The sequence below is a fragment of the Acipenser ruthenus genome, chromosome 16 (genome assembly GCF_902713425.1).
Source record: "Acipenser ruthenus chromosome 16, fAciRut3.2 maternal haplotype, whole genome shotgun sequence".
Lineage (NCBI taxonomy): Eukaryota > Metazoa > Chordata > Actinopteri > Acipenseriformes > Acipenseridae > Acipenser > Acipenser ruthenus.
The window spans coordinates 12,923,353-12,943,205 of NC_081204.1; the positions used below are offsets into that span (position 1 = coordinate 12,923,353).

Consider the following 19,853-nt stretch of genomic DNA (forward strand, 5'->3'; position numbering starts at 1 on the left):
GTGACTTCTAGCATTTGGCAATTTAGTACGAAACAACAACAACTTTGAATGCGATTCAGTTTTACTTACGCTGTTTTTGCATTAAACATTCCAGTCCTCTCACAGTCATAAATAGTGACATTTCCCCATACAATGCTCATGCCATTGACCTTGATGGTAGTGCGGATGGTTACGTGATCTGTCAAGAAATAAAATAGATAACAGGAGAATAAGGACAGGTACACCTAACACTCAAATGAGAATAAAAATCTACAGTAAGACTGTAAACATGTTCCTCATGAATGGTGAGGGACTGATAGTCTGACTGCTGTTGACAGTACAGGCACTGCTTTGTGAACTTCCTCACAAAGCTACAGCAATAAACTCCTGTACTAATCTAAAAGACCACACCTGCTATTCAGTCCTGGCTCACTTTGTTACAAAAACACTGTCCTGTTAAGCCACAATGGTTTTGGAAGAGGACTGCTGACCATTGAGAACTGTGTGAAGACCACCAAATTCATTTTCAGCTGGACTTAAGGGGAAAGCCCTGGGCATTGGCCCACTGCACCATCATGGTAGCAAGTTTTACAGCAGGGTGCAGTCACACGCCAGGGTACTGGCCAAGATGGGACTAGCCCACAGTCTAAAGAAAGGGCCTCACTGGCTCAGAAGATTTTCAAATGCTATATTTTTTCTTTAACCACTGAAAACAAGCAGGCACCAGCCTATTTCTATCTACCAGATCAAAGCAGCCAAGATCCAAGACTTGGTTTGTTCATTATTTGTTCACACAATCCTTTGTAGCTAAGAAAGGAAGGTGTTTGTGGCTGTGTTTATAAATCATTATTGTGTCATTACTACATCTAAGATATGCTAATGCTTTAAGAATACCGCCCCATGATTGCTCCAAAGCTTTCACTCATCATGTGCTACATGACTGATGCCACTTCACATTAGGTTTTATTTCAGGTCAGAACTAGAGTGAATATACTGGAGTGATTATGAAGGTCAGGGTTAAACAGTATAGTACATTTAAACTGTGCCTCACAGCCACTTGGCCAAGGTGAAGGGGCTATTGTTTACAGTATATGGGGAGGCCACAACAAAGGTAGCCACCTGGGTTATATTGATAGGTGGCATGTGTGTTGGACACTGTCACACCTCTCAAACTTAAGTTTGCTAACTTCATTAAAACCAAGCAAAGGCAATGCTCGCTCTTCTAATAGAAAGTAAATCTAGAGACACAAATATGACTTCCTGTTGGAGACATACCTTGACCCGGTGGGAATTCTGGGTACTTCTCCTTCGGTAAAAATGGGCAGGAGTGAATTTGTGACGGTGCTGAATCAATTCCATATACTGTGGCCTCTGTAGAAACCCCATTTCCATAATCACACTCCACCTTTGTTCTGTTGAGGTCAGGGACGCTACCATTGATCAAAATCCCTACATTCTTTCCCTTAAAGAAGACAAAGATACTGGGTTGAGTTCACTTATACAAGACACATCATGTCCAAAATACATGGAGGCTGAAAGTGGAGCTTATGGAATAGTACCAGAACTTACTTTGAAGTCAGAAGCCAAGTTGATTTCTGAAGGTGTAATAGTCATAGACGGACACATGTCGATCCCTTCACTCAGGCTAATCCAGAAATGTGGTTGCTTCCAGTCTGTACATTCTCTTTGCAGAGAACACCTGAAACATGTAACAGATTGAAGTTTTAAAACCATTCAAGTTAGTCTTGCCAATACTTTCAACTCAACACAGAAAGCAGAATGAGAGGACACAGTTGGAAACACTTTTTTTTTTTACGGAATGGGCTGATTCCGAATCACTGAGTCATTTTTCGTTGTACCAAAGCAATTGCATTTCTATCAGATTACATGTACTTTGTTCTTATTTAAAGATTCTTGTAATGTTGTTTATTTATTTATTTAATAATTAAAAGGCATGAGATGCAGTTAAAAATGAAAGTATAACATGTTGAAGCAACTTCCCTTTCTGACTATGGTATTCTCTGGCACCTAACACAGCAGACTATGGAAGTCAGTAGGTCAGTAAAGCTTCTAAAAATAAAATGAGTAAGAAGTCTGGGCTTGTAACCACTCTATTGGGAATTCACCCTGACTTTGCATAATGTGTAAGCTAGGCATGTGTTTTTGAATAGTGTTGTTGTAGATGACACAAGCTGGTGCTGAGATCCATGTGATTCTGCCTCAACAGCATGACTAGGTAGCCCATTCTACACCCCCACCGCTCTGTGTGTGAAGACGTGTTTCTTTCCCTCTGTTCTGACTCTTAGTATATGATACAATCTATTCATTTTTTTGCCACTTAGTGTAAGAAGGTTTGTACCTGCTCTCCAGGGTACACCATCCACAGTACGCATCCACAGCTCCTAGACACTGATTGCAGGTTTTGTACTGATCACACTTTGCTACCTTAACACGGATCATCTGAAAATCAGCAGAGGCTTATTAATGAAACCAGAAAACCATTAGCAAGCAGTGAATCAAGAAACCTCCCTCACATTCAAAAACTATTGAGGCAGTGAGATTTTACACAAAAAGCCTTATTAAAAAATGACTGAATTACTAATTTAACTTCATGAAATATACATCCATATTGTTTATTTACAATGCACCCGTTTAGTATTCTTTTTAACTAATTTTCCTTGAGCTTTAAAACATGACTGAAAACAATAAGGGTGTTGAGCCTTCTGTTACAGCACTGCATGCTTATTCTGAACCCTACCCTAATAAATACAAGTTCACAGTTACATTTTACAGCGCAGCTTATAATGAATTCACAGTGCATGACTGACTTACTGCATCCCTTCCCATCTGTAAGTCATCGTAAGAAATACATTCCACAATGCATCCACTAAGTCTGACAGTATCTTACCTGATGTGATGTCATCAGGTATAGGTAGTTGTTATCACTGGGGTCAAAACTCATAATGTGATGGACGGATTCCCGAGAAGCCACGCGGATTGCTTTCTGGCTTCCCAAGGTCAGGTTTTTAAGCAGGTTGAGCTGTAATAAAAATACAGGTGCACTTTCATTGTATTACCTGGGCTGTCCAAACTGTTTGACACAAACAGGTCACATTAGTCACAGCAGTACAGTGAAGAGCCATATAACCGGAAAGAACCTAGGGTGCCATACTAGAATATATTTCCCAACATGTTGTTACATGTTTAACTCTGCTCTGTAACCCGTATTTAGCAATGACAAATACTGCACAAGGTTTACAGTGTTTGTTGTCTTTGATTTAATGGCTTTAATATGTTTAGAAGTGTTTCACTCGTTGCTGTGTCAGGGGTCAGGTCTGTCATACAAATAGTGCAAGAGATTGAAATTCACTCAATTAGAGGCAGCCACCAAACTCTGGTATTAAGCTGATATTAACGTATTGAATCTGTTTATTTAGAACCTGTTGTGGTTTAAACATGTATTTCCTAACAACTGACCACCTCTTTCTTTTCCCTTTCAGTATGATTGCTAAGACTACCACAGATGCCGTGCATCATTAAAATCACTGCTACATATGTCTGTGTGGTAACAAGGTTACTGAAGGCAAAACAGGAGGAGGTGCACCTTTAATAAGAACACTGATGAAAATGGAAAGTAGGACACAGAAGAACGATAATGTGCTTTTATCCTTCCTACATCGATATCAAAGGAGATGCCTGAAGCCTCCAGGTTCTGATAATTCTGCAGTTGAGCAAGGTTGTTAAATCTGACCAATAAAAAACCTGAACTGAAAAAAAAAAAAGTTTCCTCATACACTGATAGCATGGTCTATCTGAAAGATAAGAGAAAAACACACAACCGCTCTGCGTTTGCAAAAAAAGCAATGCAGAACTTATACCGAGTGCTTTACAATACTACATCTTATAGAAATGATCTGGCTATGAGCCACAACTTTTAAAGCTGATTCCCACACTCTATTATATGGAACTGGGAAGTACCAATTATCCAAGGAGAAGAAGAAGAAGAAGAAGAAGAAGAAGAAGAAGAAGAAGAAGAACTCTACATTGCTAAAACAGAATGTACTAAACCAAACAGTTGAAGTAACAACAAAGCTAACATGCTAAATGGTATATCTTGAGTTTATAGTTTAAATGTTTATCGGATGGCTACAAGTTTAATAGAACTAAACTAATCTTCAGACGCTTGGTCTGGATCTGATGCGTTCTTATTTCATTTCAATCATCACATCCTGGTAACTTTTCAAAATTCAGAAGTGTACTGCATCCCTGTGGCCCCAAAAGAGCTTTGAAACATCTCTTCTCTCAAAGTTCAGCTGGTATATCAGAGTGCAACCATTAACCTGCCCCCTGTAGCACTCTGCCCCTAATGATGTAAGGAATGTGTTTGATACTGTATCTACTGGGGGCAGAGTGTTGTAGGGGGACAGGTTCATGGTTACACTCAGGTTGCAGGTGTGCTTTACAATACACACACCGCCCATTCATGACTGTGACACCCCTTTATACTTGTACCATGCATATAAATTAGGTTTTTATATTTTTGTCCATCAACATTAGAAGTCCTTTAGTTAACGGAAAGCAATGCCTTCATTTTAGTAGTAAAATACACTTTTAACAACTGGTATACCTTTTGCAGCCTCCCAGTGGCTGTGCCCAGGAATACAATGGTGTGGTCATTGACGCTGGCAACCGCGACAGCGGTCAGCCCAGATGACTCGAACACTGGACTGGCCTTCAGGGGGTTCCGGAGAGCCAGAGGGTGTTGCAGGTGAGCGGCCCCACAATCCAGGTGCTCCGACTGCAACTACAGAACAGACCAAGCAAACATGAGTCACGTGCACCCACTAGGAAGCAAGCAAAAGAGTGTTGCTTTTCAAACCTTTTTAAAAAAAAAAAAAAAAGTTTCTTCTGTTTTGTTGCATTCAACTGGGGGCAAACATGGCCCCCACTTTTGTATTCATGTTGCTACTCGTTCCTATGCAATAAAAATGGGGGGGGGGGGGGGGGGCAAGTTTGCCCCAGTTTTTTCTTGTTTTTTTTATTAGGTTTTTACTGGGCCCCTCGTTTTTTTTTGTACTTGGCCCCTATTTATATGGCTGGTCCCTTTTATTTTAACTTGGCCATTTTGTACATGTGAAATGTTTTTGGTTTTACTGGAGAAAACCTATTGAGATGGAACATCTCATTTGCAAATATATCCAGCAAAAAATCTATACATGCCTAGGTTGTGTGGATCACAAGTTAAATGAGTTTAGTGGTCTCAAATATGTGCAGTCTCAGAAGCGAACACACCTGCGCAGACTATGAGCTGTCTGTTCAAGCCAGATTTGATATCTTGCCCATTGTGATTGCAACTTGGAACTTGGCGATACAGCTTTTATATATTATAAAACAGATACCAGGGATTACATCTGCACAAATGAATCAGTCAGGTGAGGGGCAGCCCATTTAGACAAAAGCGCTTGCTACATATCACAGGTTCTATGGCGTTTTTTTTTTTTACCCAATAATATCATGCCATCAGTTTCATTCTCAACAAAGAAATTGTTTATTTGGCAATGGAAAGTGTCTGTTAACTAGTTATTATCCTGTTATGCAATCTCAGAGTTCAATACCCACATGATGGTTTGCTTCCTAGCTATGTCTTACAATATCAATGCATGGACAGTCACTAAAAAAAACAAAGCTGATTAAAGGAAAAAAAAGGTCAGTCTGGGAGTTCTACTCTTTGATGTGTGTAGGAAGTCTTATCTAGCATGTTCCAAAAGGTGTTTCAGCAAGCAATAATAACACAAAAATCTTGGTCAAGTTCTGACTCCGGGTTTACAAATTGCTGGTCTAAACCCGACCAGGTGAATCAGCAGTGCTGGATTAAAGGAAATGTGTTTTCACTGTAAAAATCCCTTCTCATCACAACCTACCATAGACATAATAATGCAGCTGTGCCTAAAGCTTTGTTTCCACAGCTGAGACGAATTACAATGTATTATAACAAGCACAATATTCATTTTTACAGGTTCCCATGACAACGTATCTATCACATAAAATAAATGAGCACATTAACATATGTATGTGAATGAATCGCTATCATTAAACAAACTGTTGGCTAGGAGATTTCAAGTGCTTGTTAATCACTAAGCAACATCTTGTTTTTATAGAAACATACTTCATTTTTTGTTGTATGATGCGAATTTTATGTAACTAATGCAATGCATACTTACTACTGCACAGTGAACTGTTCAAAATACTACAATATGAATGTACTAGTATTGTTAATATTATTGCTGAAGTTAAACAATGTAAGTTTCTGTTTTCTTCCTCTAACTTGTTGCCTTAAATAGTGTTTACCTTGTGATGGCTAAACAGAAGCATGTATGATCATCGTGCATTTGTATTTGGCACGTAGTTAGAAAGGTTTGTTATCAGTTAAACAGTCTACATTTTGTGAATACCGAGTTTTTTTTCGCTTAGAAAAGCAGACTTACAAATGAGTCTTCATACAACTCGTTAAAGCTTGAATACATCCCACTGCCCATTGTTTTCGTACAGTTAACGGGTTTGCAGCTTCCTTTAGATGCATGTGTCACTAACGCGCTTTTTTAGTCATTGTACTTCATATCATAAGCCCTTTAGTAAGACGCTTTTTTAAAAACAGAAAACTGACACATGACTGGTAAGTGGTAATCACCCCAAAACATATGCTTTAGCATACAGTCATGAATAACCAAAATGAGTTAAAACAGTAGATGCATTTGCTTATTATTTTATTGCGAGTGGTTTGTCGTTTGCAATGTGTAGGTGTTGTAACTGTGGTTGCTGTGAGGCTCTATTATCCGATTCTGCAGTACTGTATCACTCGTGCCTGGACGTTCTGCATACCTCGAAGCTGATCTTACAGACTCGCTGCACATCTGTCTGCGGTTGTGTGCTGCGGCCGGTCTCTTGGGACAGTCTTTTTTCCTTTTCTCATGTATTGCCACTGGCACCGTTTCAACAAGGTTAATTTTTGTGTATCGGGCAAACAATGTTTCTGTTAATATGATGCACCGTTGTGCCACTATTATATTCTACTTTCCTCATTTTAAAATTATTATTTTATTGAATTGTCAATTATTACGCTGCTGACGTAACAAATAACACTGGCAGCGGTGTAACAAGTACTAACTTTTGGGCAATAAGAATAGCTATAGGCCTACCGATTACCATAGAGGGTAATTAAAGACTCATACAAAGGTTTAGAAAGAGATGCTTAACTATTACCCTGGATAGACGTGCACGTGTAGTTGGTGTAACAACTTATTTTAATTGCAATTGAAAAAGTCATCCTGGATTCAATAAATCGAATTCGTATAGGGGTTTTTTTTTATAGGTAACCTCAACACAGAGTAAGACAGTAATGGTTCGCCTTCTGTGCGATCTAGCGTTAGCCGACTTGCTTGACATTCCACTTTGTTTAGATTCCCCAAAGGGTATATATTAAGCTCTGTTATTGTTATAGTCAGAACATTTTACAGGAAACATATTTCGGGTATTTTCAGCGTTTGCTCGAAATATATAAACCTTACTAAAATGTAAAAGCCAAGGGAAACTACACTTGTTTAACAAATGTGCCTCTAGTGACAGAGCATTGCAGAATAAACTGTAGTTCCCACAACCTTATTACGGCTTTGGCACAACTTCGTGATCTCTGAGGACGTTTGTTTTCTGGAAATAATGATTCATATTTCTTAAACTGTCACACACAATAGACTGACACACACAATAGACCATTAAAAGCAGAATGACTTAATAAGGTGTTGCTGACACATAACAGACCACACAAGTTAAGTGAACATATCACATAAAAAAAAAAGAAATGTAGAAAACCAAGTATTGCTAATTCATTTGATTTACCTACCACAATATTTTTCTTGACGCAGCCAGCTCCAGTCCCTTGAATTACACTATCCAGCACCGACACGTCTCCAGAATTCGTCTCGTTTAAACAGGTTTTCCGGGCATTCCTAATCGAACTTTCAATATCTGAAAACTGAAATACGCACAGTGCCGATTTTTTATTGGATTTTTCAAAAACTCCAAACAAGAGGTCTCGCTCTTCTAAGTAGCTAGAAAGATATACCCTAGCAGAGAAAACAGAAAGCAGTCTGTTGAAAACGCTGCCGTCAGAACCACACTGAAGACCCATTTGGATGTAAGACTCGGTAAGCTTTTTACACTCTTTACGTTTGGTTTTGTTGTCCAGACAAATCCTCGCCAATATGCTATTGGGCTGGCTCTCCTTCTCCCCTAAATTGGCATCGTTGTTCATCGCGATATAAGAATATGTCTTCTGAATGAAAGCCTGAACAAAACTCAGTTTGTTCTTGGGTTTGACTTCTTGCTTAATCTTAAACACGTTGTCTTCCGATGGATTTATATCATAGGTGAAAAGCCTCGACAGCTCATTGACGTTTAGGGACCTAATAGCTATCTCAGGTGTGTTTTCAAACCTCAAGTCCTCCTTGCTGTGGTTCTTGGGGAAGAACGCCGTGCCCACCCCGGTATAAGTCGCCCCAACCAGAAGCCGAGTGTTACCCCCAGAGCTCCTGAGGATGAGCCCGACTGTTGAAGCATTGGGGTGGTTGGCAGCAATATTAAGCATGCTTGGAAAAACTGTCACCTTGTGGTCTCCCTGTGGGGGGAATTCAACAGCGATTTCGGAAACGTTCTCCAGCTTTCTTAGCTCACAGAAACCCTGGTAAACCGAACCACATACTACAACCACGTGCTGGTCCCGGTCGAGCTGCAGCAGCTTGTTATAGTTGTCGGTCAGAACTTTAGGGTGCTCGCAAGAGGCATGGGGCAGCTGCGGCGCATGGCACAGCATATTGTCCAAAACAGGTCCCGTTTTCTCCTCAATCTCCAGGCTCAAATTACCGTCCAGTTGATAAATCCTGTTCACGCTCGCCAGGTACACTTTGTTGGAAACTTCATTCACTGCAAAGTTGTTGGTCGGGTCTGCAGATTTGAATATCTGCTGAACTTCAAGTCCGCTGACATAGTGGTGCTTGCTGTTAATAAAGACAACCAAAAACACTTTCCAAAGAAGAAGCTGAACTCTTTCAGAAGGAGGCATTATTCCTTCTTGTTACAAGCAGCGGGGAATGCAATGAAGAGTGCATTGAGAAGAAAATGTGTTGTTCTCACTAGTATAATCCAAGAGGAAACCTGTTTCCTGTTGCTACATACGCCTAAACGAAAAGTGACGTGAATAAGAGAGTCGTGCTTCCTTTTTCTTAGGCAGCAAAAACCGTTTCGCTACTGATAATGCTTATCGTCAGATCAGAACACAATCCAGAGAAGACATTCGTAGCTCTAGCGCCCCTTGTTCAAAATCAAGACTGAGGTTTTTGTAGTTGTTGTTGTTGTTGTTGTAGTTATAAAACAATGCTTATGAAGATAATAATACTACCTGGATGGAAAGAACAATTGATGGTTTACTTGAATACTTTAACCAACACATAGAATAAGCAATGCAATCAGGTCTGAACTCACATTCATTTAAACAATATGAGTTCAATTCCACGCTTATAAATATACAAACCGTAATCAATTTGGAATGTGGAATATATAAAGGATATTTGTAAAGGTTACTGTACAAATAAATACAGTACGTGTTGATGTGGCAACAAACAAAATCACTTAAAAAAATGCATTTATAGTAAATAAAATAACTGACACTTCAGTCCCAGATTTGGCATGCCTACATTACCCCACATTCCTGTTATATATATATATATATATATATATATATATATATATATATATATATATATATATATATATATATACACTACCGGTCAAAAGTTTTAGAACACCCCATTTTTTCCAGTTTTTATTGAAATTTAAGCAGTTCAAGTCCAGTGAATAACCTGAAATGGTACAAAGGTAAGCGGTAAACTGCCAGAGGTTAAAAAAAAAAAGTTTAGGTTACCAAAAACTGAAAAATAATGTACATTTCAGAGTTATACAAAAAGGCCTTTTTCAGGGAACAAGTAATGGGTTAACAACTTACAGCTGTTCTGCAGCAATGGAAGTAAATTAAGCATTGAAAGTTGATGCTAACAATTCCTACAGGTGTCCCAACTTTTGTTGATTACTTACAAACCCTCTGTCTGTATAAAAGCAGTTTTGGAACAGACTGTGTTACTACACCCTCTTAAGCATTATTTGGACAGTATTGTACTGCAGGAAGTAGTATATTGCTCTTATAATGGCTGGATCCAGAGTCGGCGACTTGCACAGAGTGAGTGGCACCCTGAACCAAAACTGCTACCACAGCATTTTGCAGTGCCATGCAATACCCTCTGGCATACGCCTAGTTGGTCAGGGGTTCATCCTACAGCAAGATAATGACTCAAAACATACCTCCAGGCTATGTCAGAACTACCTTAGAAGAAAAGAACAAGACGGTAGGCTTCAAATCATGGAATGGCCAGCACAATCTCCAGACTTAAACCCCATCGAGCTGGTTTGGGATGAACTGGACAGAAGGGTGAAAGCAAAGCAACCTACAAGTGCAACACATTTGTGGGAACTTCTGCAACAGTGTTGGGAAGAACTTTCCGAACAATATTTGATTTCCATTGTAGAAAGACTGCCACGAGTGTGTTCGGCTGTTATATCTGCAAAAGGTGGCTACTTTGATGAGTCAAAAATTTAGATTAAATTTTGTTAAACAAAACGATTCCATTATTTCTTTTTTATCTCCAATTGTTTATTTGTTCTATGCTTTAATTTCAGAGTACATTGAGACATTAAACTGCGTAAATTTCAATAAAAACTGGAAAAATGGAGGTGTTCTAAAACTTTTGACCGGTAGTGTGTATATGTGTGTGTGTATATATATATATATATATATATATATATATATATATATATATATATATATAGATAGATAGGTAGATAGATATCTCCAGTTGACATTTACAGGAACATTTACTTTCAGGTTTCAAGTCCACGCAGTTTGGCGATATCATAAAATGTGTGCTTATATATGATTAGTTCATTTATGGCGTATGATGAATTATTGTTTACTTCATTTCGACTCAGGTGAGTCAAGCATGTTCATATGCATTTATATTTGAATTACAGACTTCATTACAAAAATGTTTTAGTTTAAAATATCCAGACGTGTATAAAGGTTATGCAGAGTAGAACTGAACACACAAACGATGTGTTATCGACGCTAAAATAAATCGCATTTACAATACAAATCAAGTTATCAAAATTCAAGCTCAAACAAGGGTGATGTAGCCGGTTGTGTTATAAATAGAACATATATCGTTTATCTGTTATAACTTCCTCCTCTATACAACAAAGTAGTATCAGGGTATACAAACTATATATATATATATATATATATATATATATATATATATATATATATATATATATATATATATATATATATATAACAATTTTGAAGAAACATGTAACTGTAATGGTTCCTTTGTTCCTTTCTCTGACATGTATCGCATTTATCTTATTATAATATGATATTATAACCATATGTTTTCCAGAGATTTTAGTTTTACTTTATTGTCTGTTTTATAAAGCTCGTGATCTGGCATTGAGAGCAAGAACGAAAGAAACGCAGCTTAATATCTTTCTTACAGGAAACTCACGACACATGATCTAGCCTATCACTTGAGAATAAGATTCTTATCTTCAAGCAGACCGTCTATTTTACTCAGCAGTTGAGAGACCTTCTCCCGTGTTCATTTGAAACACTTTTTTGGGGGGGAGGGTGTAATTTTCTGCAACGCCAATTTTTTTTTGGAACACTTATCAAATACATCTTGATAAGTGCCGCCTTATTATGCTCTGCGTCATAATGGCGGTGCCTTGGGCGATGTAGCTGTACTGACTGATAAAACATACCGATTTAAAAGATTTTCTGGATAGATAATGATATCCAATAGGCATGCGACTTCTTAAAAAACCAACAGCAGCCCAGACACCACATAACAAGCTTATCATCACATAATTGACTCAATTACACACACACGAGGGAGATTACAGAGCTGAAAAAAACAAACTGATTGAACACACATTGTGTTCGGTTTTGCGCTTAAGGGTGTTACGCATTTATTAGATATTCTGTAATGAGTCAGGTGCCCCTAATAATGTTAATAATTACGGCCACGATGACGTGTTTCCGCTGCTGCTGCTGCTATGCTGAGCTTAGAGTGTATTTGTTTTCATATTTTATGGTAATTCTAAGGCTGTATTTGTTTGTTATTTATTTCGTTTATTTGGTGTTGCTATAAAATATTACTTCTACTACAGTGCTACAACGGTTACTACTGGAGGTGGACACACCTTGTTCACACAAAGGTTAAACACAGAAATGGAGCAAATTCATTTGGTGTAAAGACTAAACACATCATGCTTGACATGTCCCAGATACAAGACCTATGTAACAAACTGTTTAGACTTCAAAGCACCTTAACACTGTATTCAAAGTGCAATATTCAGAATGATTGCAGACATCAATGAATCAGCTATGAAGATAGGATTACAAATCTATGAAGCCTCGCACAAAGAAGAATTAGGAGAGATAGTCAAGTGCAGCACAGAATCCAGGGCCTGAGGACACAGTTGGAAGTGAAGTGGAGATATCTTCGGACAGTGGGAAGGAGACACTTCTTTACACACAGAGTGGTGAGGGTATGGGATGGGTTACCTAGTCATGTTGTTGAAGCAGAATCTGTGTAATCCTTTAAGATCCAACTTGACAAAGTTCTGAGATCAGTCATATACTAGGAACCGGACTAACACTGATGGGCCGAATGGCTTCTTCTCATTCATACATGTTCTAATGTTCTTATGTTCATAAATCATAAAAAGGAAAGTGGATGGTTTGGTCAGGATATACAGTTACCAACATGCAGAAAGAGATGAAGTTCTGAAATGAAACAGTGTTCAACAGTGGACACTTAGAATTCCATACTTGTTGTGCTGTATTTGCCCTTTTCTTGAAAGGAAGAAACCTGCTCCTTCTCTTTCTTAGCCCCTCTGCGGTGGAACCAGCTACCAGAGAACTTCAGGACTGCTCTGTCTCTCACTGCCTTCCGTCACCTCCTCAAGACCTGTTTAGATTGCGCTTGTAGATCTCTACTATGCACTGGACTTGCCTTACCTTGCAATCTTGCATTGTAACCATGTACTGCCCTGTAATACCTGGAAGTCACCTTGGATAAAGGCATCTGCCAAATAAATAAATAAGAAGAAAAAGAAGCTTCATGTTGGGTTTAGTTTTGTCCCTACAGGGTCCTTGGGCAAACAGTAAGTGCTGAATTGGGTAGAGGGTTAGAATGGGAAATAAGCTAGGGATAGTTCACATCATCGCTCTGCAGCGACCTCTACTGGTTAGGCCAGGTGGAGACTTCCCTGCATATCTCCAGGGTTCGGTAACATGCTTTGCATAGGTGTGGCGGGTGAAAAGAGGCAATTAGTGTGACAGCAGAGTTCACCTATGTGTTGCAGCAGTGAGGGGACATCAGGATTACTCATTTCAAAATGGGTAGACAAATGGGGGTAAAATGAATACAAAATTATAAAATACATATTGCTTAAATATAGGACTAGAAAGGAAACGCTAACTTAAAGATAACTACTTTTTGCAAAATTATCTTACATTTTAAACCAACAAATAGAAATACCACAGACACATCCTGACAGCAACATCCTAACCTTGAGGCTCAGTGCTGCATTAGCCTGGCAGATAAACAGGAAAGAGAGTTCTTGTGTGTTTTGGATGGCTTGTGCTTTTTTGCTTTTAATCAGGCACTGTGGTGGGGCAGGAAGGTGCTTTGATAAGACAGTGGCAATAGTCTGAATTCTAACTCTGCACAGCAGATAGTGCTCAGAGACGAAGAAACCCCACTTTTCAGTGTATACTGCGATATGAAATATTCCTAAATTACCAGATATTTTATTATTTTTATATCCTGATGGAACAAAAATACAACTCTTTGACTTCAGCGGAGTTTCTTTACGGCATTTAGATGAGAAAGAAACAAATCTGTCTTTCACAAAAAAGGAAGCATTTTTCAAACCTCGAATTTGGTCATTTGGATATTTGTCCAGCAGGAGGCAGACGGCTGACCTTCTAAGTTAGAGTCTAATTGCACACACGCCTTCTAAATTGTATAAATTGATTATCTGCAAAGGCCTGCTAGGGATGGCACAGTTGTGACCTGAGTGCAGCCTATCCAGATGGCCCCTATTGCCTTCTTCTCATATATTATTTCCAATTTCCATTTATTATTAACTCAGATTGGTCATGCACTTTACCCAGCTTCTGGTACCAATTGTGGCAGGGTCAAATAATAAAGAGCAGACGTGACATCAGGTTCAGAAAAAGTACAAACTTTGTTTTTAGGATAGAGATTTTGGAACAGTGTATACGGTTGAATGACTACCGGTTCTTGCACACTGTATTTAAGCAAGATGAATCACCACTTAGTTGCAATACCGTATATTCAAAAGATAGGTGCAATCCTGTGCAGAAATGCATGAGAAACATTTAAGTAATAAATACAATAAGAAAACAATCATGATAATAGGGACAAAAAGGCAATAGTGGCTGCCTGGATAGACCAGATTCCAAAGTAGCCAGATAATACGTCACACACACACACGCACACGCACACACATACCCCGTCCTTCCGAAAAAAAAGAAGAAATGTGAATATGAAGCCTTATTTATTAATATTAATATTAATATTAATATTTTGGTTACAGGCCTTTGCAAATAGCAAGAAACGAGTTAGAATTTGTTTCAAAACCCCTGCCATGTACAGTATCCAGTTCATGCCCCTCCTGCAACTATGCTGGTCCTCTGATATAAATGAGTGGTGTATTGTGAGAACAGAAAACCAGCATTGTTGCAGGAGGGAGCGTGATCTGGATACACTGCGATCTTAAGAAGACACTTTATTTTCTCCTGGCGACTGCTCCCTAGTAAATGTTTTAAAAGAGTCGGCATTATGTTTAAAAATACAACGCTGTGATACAGACAACAAATAAGCATATCAACTTTGCTTTAACTGGCCTGGCATGTATCTAAGTTTTTAAACACTATAGCATCGTGCTGGTGTAAACAGAACCACGATTGAGCACTTATACTCTATAGATTAATATTTCATTCTTATTCAGAGGCAGTCCTGAGAGGTTTTTTTTTGTGTGGAAACCTTGTGCTTGGCCTATAACAACTTACGAAAGTGCAAGCATACAGTATATCACAGTATCCCTCAGCTGTCGTCTCTTTATCTCAAAGGGAACAAGCGCATGAGTCCTCAATGTCTTGCTCCCAGGCCCCCTCAGCCTGTGCTGTCCTGTGGAGTAACTGACACTGTTTTGAGAAACAACAGAGGAAAGTGCAAGATAAACAGACACTTTATACTGCAGCGGTTCCCTTGGGAGATTGTGGCAGGTTGCCACTTTGGACTTTAATAGATTTATAATAATTTTAATTTGAAATAGCAGCAGTGTGCCGTCTGGAAATAGGAAGCGGAATAGTGTTTCAAAAAGTACATTCGCTTGCCAGTTTGGACTGCTTGTCTAGTTTTTAAGAAGCACCAAAGGGAGCTTGTGAGGGAATTGTACTGGTATATATTATTGACGTATTAACCTTTATTTAACCTGGAAGTCCGGCTGAGACTAAAATCTCTTACAAGGAGACTTGGATACGTGCTGTGATATGGGAAGAGTAATGCAACAACCACTACTAGCACTAAATCATAAAGAAAAATGTGAAATCAACAGAAAGCATTTGCTGAGAGGCTTCTGTGTTTTAATAAAGCACCCCAGCTTCCCTGTATCATCCAGTAGAAGCTGCTTCATTTTCAGTAAGTACTTCTTCTCACCTCTCCATTCTTGTATATGAGGATTTCCAATACTTAAAGATTTTTTGGCTATCAGAACTGAGGTGGCACTGTTTTGTAAGAATAATCTCTCTCTTTTTTTTTTTTTTTTTAATTTAGAATCACCAATTATTTTTCCGATTTTCTCTCCAATTTGAAATGCCCAATTACTTTTATTTCAACCCGGTCCATCGCTGCCACCCCCGCGCTGACTCGTGAGAGATGAAGACGTGTGCTTTCACCACTGTGTGAAGAAGTGTCCCCTTCCTTCACGCCAGCGGCTATCCCCATTTCCAACTGTGTGTTCTGGTTTCTGTGCTGCGCTTATAGTATTGGTTCGAGTTACTGTCGATTCAGTTCTGCCAGCTTATCTTCATAGCTCAGTCCTTTAAGCCCTGGGGTTAGTTGTATACTTAAACAGCGACCATTTATATTAATATATTCAATATATACAGCATTCACTATATTATTAATAATTATAAAAAAAACATTAGCTGAAACAAGAGCATGGCCCTGTATATCAGTTTCATAGTCTCAACTCTTGACCAATATTTCAAGTTTATTATTTTACCATTATTAACATTATGAATGAATCTTTAGTTAGTTTTTTTTACATTACTTCAGGGTGTGCACATATTCTAAATATAATGCTATAGATAAACTACTGTATACTGGTATGTGAGCTGAAGTGATTAAATTTGAAGTGGTATTGAAGTGATTAGCAACCAGGAAGCAGCTACTCCTCATCTAGAAATTGTCTTTAAAATATTGCTAGTGCTAATAAGATGTAATAAATGGAAATTCCAAATCTTGGTTAGCATGCCTTTAAAGTGAGATCCATTATGCAGTTGCCGCCTATTAGCATATCTTTATTTGATGAATGCAAGTAGCAATGCATTTAATATGTTGCCTTTTAAGGCTACATCAAAGCCCTCTTCTCAAGTTCACTAACTAGCTACACAAGGCAAAATAACTATTTGGCAGTTTTTTCCACTGAGGCTATCCACTGTATAAAAAAATCCATTGTAGAATATGTAGTATTTCTCAATGTAGACTTCTAGTCGAAGTGTTTGTCAAAGAGTATTTTAGTATTACCGAACATTAGAGGCTTAGAATTTATTGTAATAAATACTGGAGATTATCAGCAAACTATTAAGATAGTGTGTTTAAGAACCCAAGGTTAAGGAAGCACTCAGATGATTTGTATAAATCAGAATACAGTTATGGTATATAGCTGTGAGGCCAAGGAAAACAATTAAATGGTGTTGTATATATTTTAGATTAAGTGTGGACAGGTTGGGGCATTGCATTGAGATGCCATCCAAGTTCCACCCCAAGGCTTTGAAGATGGACAGGTTAAGGGACATATGTTTAGAAAACCAGTACCTGACAACTGAGCATTGGTGAATAGGAGCACTGTCTCTTTGGTTGTACAAATCTACATTATTTACATCAAGGAATTGTTTAAAAAGGACAGTACTGCTTTCTCATCAGGGCTATTTCTCTGTTCAAAAACAGTACAAGTTTCAAGATGTGCTGTTTCTGTTACAATTGACCTCTGGGATCACTGAAACAGCTTGCTTTACCCGAATGCACTTCATTCAAGCTCCCAGATCTGTACGCAACACCCAGATAACGTTATTTCATTACAAGACCTAACAAGATCACTGGGGTTTTGACAGAGTCAAGATGTGCAGCCCAGGGTTATGGAGCTGACAGACCTTCACAGACCTGCAGCTGCAGCCCAACTGGTACCAGTGTTTCTGGTACCTGTCTGGACTAGTCATTGTTTCCAAGCCTAATGGGAGCACATACAGATTAGTTGTAGCTAGTATCTTACCAGTATCAAAAAGGGTTACTTTACACATTTGTGAATCCGGGGCCTGTAAAGGGTATTGCCAGCCTTTTATCAAATGTAAGATCTATTCCTACTCATTGTGACAACAAATGAATCAGTCATGTGAGAGCTAAGCAAACCTAATAGTATGTGCTGTTGTTTTACCAGACACCAGCTGAAACGTTTGTCTACATCATTATGTTTCTGAAAAGTTCAACCTTTTTGTTTTTGAAGTTATGGATCAATACAGTCATAAACCGGTATCAGATATTAAATATATTTCTTGAAAGCCATGCTACAGTCACCAACCTTGAAAATGAAAATCTCCAATGACAACATTCAATACTCGAGACAACATATCTACGAATGGCACTTTATTTGACCCCATTATTGGGGTGGAACTGAATGGAACTCTGCTTCCTGGGAAATCATGTGATATTGTGACATTTCTGTTGATGCCAATTGGTTCTGTACATACCAGAGTGAAACTTATAACTGCCATTTACATAAGAACATAAAGTTTGGGAATGAGAAAAGGCCATCAAGGCTTGTTCTACTGGGGAGTACTCATTTAAAAGCACAGTCTTTCTTTTAATGTTCACAGTGATTTAGGTCCTACTACTTCACCTGGTTGGCTGTCCCATGCATCTAGTGCTTCCTACCTTCTGTTAGAAACATACTTTTACTCAGCCTCCATGTATGCCTCTTGTCGACTCTTGTAGCTGTATTATGTGAATCTGGTTCAACATCTGACCACTGACGTTATCCAAGCCTTACTGAAAAGATCTTTAAAATATTGTTTTAATTATTTTACTTGCTGCAACGGAGAGTACAGTTAGACACACAGTGCAATCACATTATTAGGCTGTTTCTGCTTCAGATGTAACACTAAATTCAGGATGGTCAACTTCAGTGTGTGCCAACTGTGTTTTCCGTGATTATAGTTGTACCTGACACGAAAACTCCAGTTCATTTTAACATTAGCTAGTAGAATTAGCTGGATAATTCTATCATTAACACATTGACATTAACACTAAATCTATTATATATTACATTATTAAAACACACAAAATAAATATATGCACAAATTAGTGTTCCCCTGACTAAAATATAAAAAAAGAATTAACAAAATATGAATTGGGTGTATTCACAATGTAGTGAACGAGCAGACTAAAGGAACAACTCACTCTGCCCAGCTTGGAAAACAATGACCTCTTCTTATGATAAAGCCTTAAAGATAATATTGCCATCTGCTGGGAGGCTGAAAGAATTTCCAGGACCCAAAAGCATTCTGGCAGGATAATTCTTCATGCAGAAAGCTACTGTTGCCACATTTAAACGCCTCCTTAACCACTGCAATATGAGAAGTGGTATTTAAGAAACACTTAATCAGCAGCCAGCAAAATATAATTTACCATGAAATTGGCAGGCCTTGTCATTTATTATAACTCAGAATGTGTACCTCTTTGTACTACACTTAAAAACAAATTATTGCTTAATTATACTACTGCAAAAATATAGCCTTCCATTAACAAATCACTTCCCCGCCTATATGATAATATACTAAAGCCCTGAGGGTTTCAAAAAGGCAGGGGTGCACAAAGTTGGCCCTTCAACACACCCCAATGTATTCTGGTAAGTGTAGTCCTGCTGTGAAAGGTACCCAAGACAGGTAAAGCGTACCAGAATGCATTGCGATGTGAGTTGAAAAGCCTGAACTGTCCCAAACTGTCCTAGTGCATGGAGTCATATGTTAACCATAGCTGTGTTACAACCCTGTTAAATTGAACAAATTAAACCCAGACCCAGGACTGTGATTGGACACCCCTGTACTAAGGGCCTGATTTTGAGTAAATGTACTCACTTTTACTGTTACCAAACATATATATTTTCTTTTGCTTGTACAGTTAAATGTTACGTGTTGTTTTGTTCAGTGAAGTTATGTTGTTTAGATACATATGCAAAAATGTGCTTTATTAGTCCCAGACTTTATCATCACAAAGGCACTCAATATAAGTTACCAACCCATGAAAACCTGGCCCTCAGTGCCCCATGTTTGAGATCAATTTGGAAATAACATTAAAGAATCCTAGTAACTCAGCATCAACAGTGTGGCTTGGCAACCC

The 19,853-nt window shown here is 38.5% G+C and overlaps 1 protein-coding gene across 2 annotated transcripts in view; it reads right to left on the reverse strand.

The window, feature by feature from the left end:
* LOC117412298 (plexin-D1-like) overlaps nt 1–9,254 on the reverse strand; it is a 50,017-nt gene extending 40,763 nt beyond the window's left edge. For both annotated transcript variants that reach the window (XM_058988853.1, XM_058988852.1), the window contains exons 1-7: nt 7,877–9,254; nt 4,607–4,783; nt 2,888–3,019; nt 2,339–2,439; nt 1,549–1,678; nt 1,255–1,441; nt 70–178 (exon numbers count right to left, since the gene is read on the reverse strand). In XM_058988853.1, the coding sequence (XP_058844836.1) occupies nt 70–178; nt 1,255–1,441; nt 1,549–1,678; nt 2,339–2,439; nt 2,888–3,019; nt 4,607–4,783; nt 7,877–9,094 (2,054 nt within the window). In that variant the 5' untranslated portion in view covers nt 9,095–9,254. The remainder of the gene's footprint in view (nt 1–69; nt 179–1,254; nt 1,442–1,548; nt 1,679–2,338; nt 2,440–2,887; nt 3,020–4,606; nt 4,784–7,876) is intronic.
* Between the last annotated feature and the right edge of the window lie 10,599 nt (nt 9,255–19,853).